The following is a 4,707-nucleotide window of genomic DNA, read 5'->3' as shown; positions in this document are numbered from 1 at the left end:
ATGGCTTGATGGCCGATGCCGATGCCCAGTGGGTGGATCAGTGGATGAGAGGAGCTCGTCACACACACTTGTGTTCATGCGTATGGGCAGAAGATTAAAAAGGAAAGGGAAAGCGAGTGATTGGATTAGAAAGAAGCGAGTGCCAAAGAATATGGCCAATGATTAGCTGCACTGCAAATGGGGGCACTTTGCTTTGCATCTTGCGATTCTACGGCTGGTCATTAGTTGGTTGCTCACCTTTCTTGTGATGGTTTTGCTTGTATAAAAAGCGAGTAAACTTTGGCATGCCATGGTCACATTCTTTATGCGCCCAGCCAGCAGCAGCCGCTAGGCTCTTCTCGTTTTGTAACTTCGAGTCTCAAACCATCAAATTTTGGTTGTAAGCAAAGCATCTTTTCCTAAAAGAAAAACCACACTTGGAAAAACCGAGGCTTCCGCTTAACGCTGGAGATCCCTGTTGAAGAACTATTTTACCATGGGAACTGGAAACATCGTGCAGGTCTGTAACCTTTTGCTGCGTATTCAAGTATCCCCTCCGTGAATGTGTGCATGGTTTTCAAATTTCAACCAAGATTAGAGTAGGCAGGAAATTAATTGGCACGACCTTCTCAGCCAGGGGAAACTTTTAAGTTCCCAGTCACAGGCCTCTTGTGTGGACTATGGGGAGTATTCATTCCTGGTCTAGATGTCTATAGGACAGATGCAGAGAATGTAAGCATTTGTAAACTTTTCTCAATCTGCTGGAGCGTGTTACATCGGGAAAGAACCCAGCCGGAGATGGAGAAGACATGTTCCAGGAACAACTATTCCAAATACAGAGATTAATTCCAATGCTAAAATTTCAGGATTCAGCCGGATCAATCAGAGGTTGATATGGCAGGGGGGAATCCAACTGCAGAGGCAACAGAGACGTTCTTCCAAAAACAGATGTTCATTTCCAATGCACAATTCAGGCTTCAGCCCCATCAATGGAGGTAGTGGAATGTAATTGAGAGACTTGAAATAGGCACATACTACATTGAGTATAGCAGGGAATAGTTACCAATCAGAAGCAGAATGTACATCAGGAATAGCCCAGCTGCAGTTACATAGGAAGAACGGTTCATTCAAAGAGGAACATACCACATCAGGTGGGAGAAATGCGACATTTCAGCATCATGAATATTGAATCTGCACAACGTTTAGATTATGCTAGTTCTTGGATCACAAGCATTTACCTAAACTTTTGATGCTTCAGCATTTCAAATTTGATCGAGAACTATTGAGCATTTCAAGAACCATTTCAGGGGAGAATATTGCCTGTTGTAGTTCACTGATAATTCAGACCATATACAAGGCATTCCACAGTTCGGTTCATCTACAATCTAATACCAAATCATCATCATTTTGTACGAATTAGAGTCAGCAAGGCATGGCATATGAATGAAAGAATGATCAATAATAGAACAAAATTCCAAGTCTTTCCTACTTGTACACCCTCCAATCGAGAGAATTGGGAACCTCAAGGATCACCGGCCAGACCAAAAAGAATCAAAATCCCCCAAATAACCAATCTGAATTCTACCCAAAAGAGCAAGAGCTCTCCTTCTCTATGAACTGATCCCTCTTCTCCTTCCCCTGCTGTCGCTACCGCTGCTCCCTTCACCGCCCTGTACAGCCCACCATGAGCGGCAGCTAGCTCATAGCAGCAGCAGCAACAGCTCCAGCAAGACAACACAATGCAATGCAATGGGGCACATTGCCATCGCCAAGAACCGCTCAATCAGCAAGTAACTGTTGCGCCTATGGAACTACAAGCTCTCTCTACCATGAAAACAGGGATGCGGACAATGCCGGCCCGGACGCCGGCGAGGCAGCGCCACTGCCGTCGCTGGGGATGTAGAGGTCATATAACCTCCAGGTGTGGTCGAGCGGGCATGGCCTGCCGGCGTCGAGGCGGTCCCATGGCTTGCCCTTCCCCGACCAGTGCATGAGGCTGACGGGCCCGTCGTGGAGCGGGCGGCAGCTGCCGTGCACGTTGTCGCCTCCGAGGCCGTGCTGGTTCCAGCGGTGGTCGACGGCCTCCACCTCGCCGGCGAAGACGAGCAAGAACGGGGGCAGGGAGCCCAGCTCGTAGATGCGCTTCTCCTTCTGGATCTCCATCCACCGCTCGATGCGTTGGCGGTAGTTCCCGGCGCGCCAGCGGCGGAGGTCGATGACCATGACGCCGGTGTTGAAGTAGCACGGCGGGCGGCGGCGCCCGGCGAAGACGCGCGCGCCGAGGTCCGGGTCGGACCAGAAGGCCGGCGTGAAGTAGCGGGAGAAGTTGGCGTGGCAGTACTCGGGCGCCGCCACCACGGCGGCGGCAGGCAGGCGCGTCTCCCAGAGCCGCCTCACGTCGTCGGCGGCGAGGACGTCGGAGTCGAGGTATATCGCCCGTGGCACGCAGCGCGGGAGCAGGTCCGCCAGGTGGTTCCGGGCGTAGTTGAGCGGCGCCTCGAGCGCAGCGCGCACGGACGCCGAGATGAGCCCCGCCACGGCCTCGGCGCGGAACGGGTAGATCTCGAACCGCAGCGACGGGAACGACGCGGCCACCGCGCGCCGCAGCAGCTCCGGCTCCGGCTCCGGGCCCTCCCCGCCCGCGGCGCCGGCCTCCGCGGCCAGGAAGTGGAAGAAGATCGACTCCGGGCAGGACGCGTGCTTGAGCAGCGAGTACACCGCCGCCATGGACCCGCGCAGGTAGTGCGCGTCCAGCGTCATGGCGATATGCACCAGACCCGGGTCGCACACCCCAGCCGCCGCGGCTGGGCAACCCTCCCCGTTCCGGTACTCCGGCGCCTCCGCGAACCTCGGCAGCGCCGCCGCCGCACCGGAAAACGCGAAAGCCAAGAAGACCGCCGCCGCCACCGCGACACCGGCCCGCATCGCCTCGCCCGCGGCGCCGCCCATGGACGCCGGCGACGAGGGGACTCTCCTGCGCCTACTCGGATTCTTTTCTCTTCTCCCTGCGGCGGGCGGCAGCCTGTGCTGCGCTGTCTCGCAGTAGTGGGGAGGGGAGTGGTCGGTGAGAGGAGGCCTATGTATTGGGGAGCCGCGGGGGGTAGTTGTGATTGTGTACAAAAGCGGGTGGCGTTAGCGATTAAAGGCAGAGGGGAAGGGAGGGGAGGGCGTCCCGTGCGTGTTTGGGGAAGCGCGTTGATTTTGGCGTGTGGATGGGTTGGCTCCCAGTTGTGCAGCTTGTGCTGTTTGTTTTCGGTGTTTGGTGCCTCTTGGTAGCTGTTGCAGGGCTGTGAGCAAGAACATTTGTGCCGTTGGAGTAGTACCTTGATCCTCGTTTATTCTAGTGTCATGTGGTAGGATGGCCGTGGAGAGGATGTTTGGTCCACCTCTTGACTTCAATATCTGTGGTTTTAGAACTGTTACAGGCATTGTACTGTTAATTTCTAGTTGATGGATTTGGATATAGATATGGATATGAAAAGACAATATCCAGCCGCGTGCTCATGCAAGCGTATCAGTTCGGTTTCTTTTTATGTCTTTAAGCTAGGGTGAATCGTTAACGGTTTCGTGTTTTTTATTGTTATTTTGTCGGAATTCAAATGTCAACGGTTTCTGTTCGTCACGGTTACTCTAACTTTCCAACAGAACTAATATGACTTACGTTACGCATGTAACTATATCAGTTAGGTCTTTTGGCGGCGTGTGGCTTTGTGGCCGTGGAGGTACTTTATATTTTTTAGTAGTAATCTTCTGTTATTACTCAAATAAGATAGATATATCGTATCTTCTTAGTAATGAAATGCACGTGCATTTACTCTCAATAGATGTTGCATGTTGCGAAGAAGAATATTTGTGCAGCTGTGCTACTTTGATTTTTGATTTTACAATTACGGAACTACTAATTTGTCAACGACATTCATATCTTTAAACTATGGCGAACAATTATTAATTCTACGTGTCGTCGGTATCATCATTTTGTCGAATCTCGAAGGTCAACTATTTTCGCTAGTCATGATTGAACTACCTTTCCATTAAGATGGACGGACATAATTGTAGTACTTCTCTAGAACAATATATCTTGTGTTACTCCATTAGAACCGACAAAACTTTTGTTATGCAATGTAGATATGTTTGTTATCTCTTTTATAGTAGTTAGATTATGTTACTAGTAAGATAGATATCTCAGTATCTTCTTTTATATGAATGCGCCTACATATACTTTTGAAAGATCTTGCATGTTACGAAGAATAATATTTGGACGGTTGTACTATTCATTCTAATTTTTGTTGTTAGATGGTCGTGGCATGGATGTTTAATCTTACATCTATTATAATTGTTGGAAATAATGCGAGTCAGCACATGGAAATTGTAAGGTAGTAATATCCAGCTATGCACTCATGCTAGTATTGTTTGCGTGATTTTTTGTCTCTAGGGCTACGACGAATCATTTTTATTAGTTCGTGATGGTATGACACAAGATTTAATACAATATCTTTATATCCTGACACAAAATATATCCTGACACAAAATATGATGATATGGTCCACTCTCGTAGACACAAACCTCACAACAATTAATTATCTTTGATACTAAGCATGCTACTCCCTCCGTTCCAAATTATAAGTCATTCCAACTTTCTTGGAGAGTCAAACATTTTTATGTTTGACCAAAATTATAGAGAAAATTACAAAATTTTATAGCACCGAATAGATATACTATGAAAATATA

At 49.0% G+C, this 4,707-nt stretch overlaps 1 protein-coding gene across 1 annotated transcript; it reads right to left on the bottom strand.

Moving 5' to 3' along the window:
• Positions 1-1,419: 1,419 nt before the first annotated feature.
• On the bottom strand, positions 1,420-3,061 carry LOC117851306 (probable galacturonosyltransferase-like 9). The gene has a single exon (XM_034733101.2). The coding sequence runs from the start codon at positions 2,926-2,928 to the stop codon at positions 1,804-1,806; it is 1,125 nt and encodes a 374-aa protein (XP_034588992.1). The 5' UTR covers positions 2,929-3,061; the 3' UTR covers positions 1,420-1,803.
• Positions 3,062-4,707: the final 1,646 nt, after the last annotated feature.

Source organism: Setaria viridis, chromosome 4 (assembly GCF_005286985.2).
Source record: "Setaria viridis chromosome 4, Setaria_viridis_v4.0, whole genome shotgun sequence".
Taxonomy (NCBI): Eukaryota; Viridiplantae; Streptophyta; class Magnoliopsida; order Poales; family Poaceae; genus Setaria; species Setaria viridis.
Note: the sequence above shows the minus strand (reverse complement) of the source record. Positions and strands in the feature narration are given on the sequence as shown.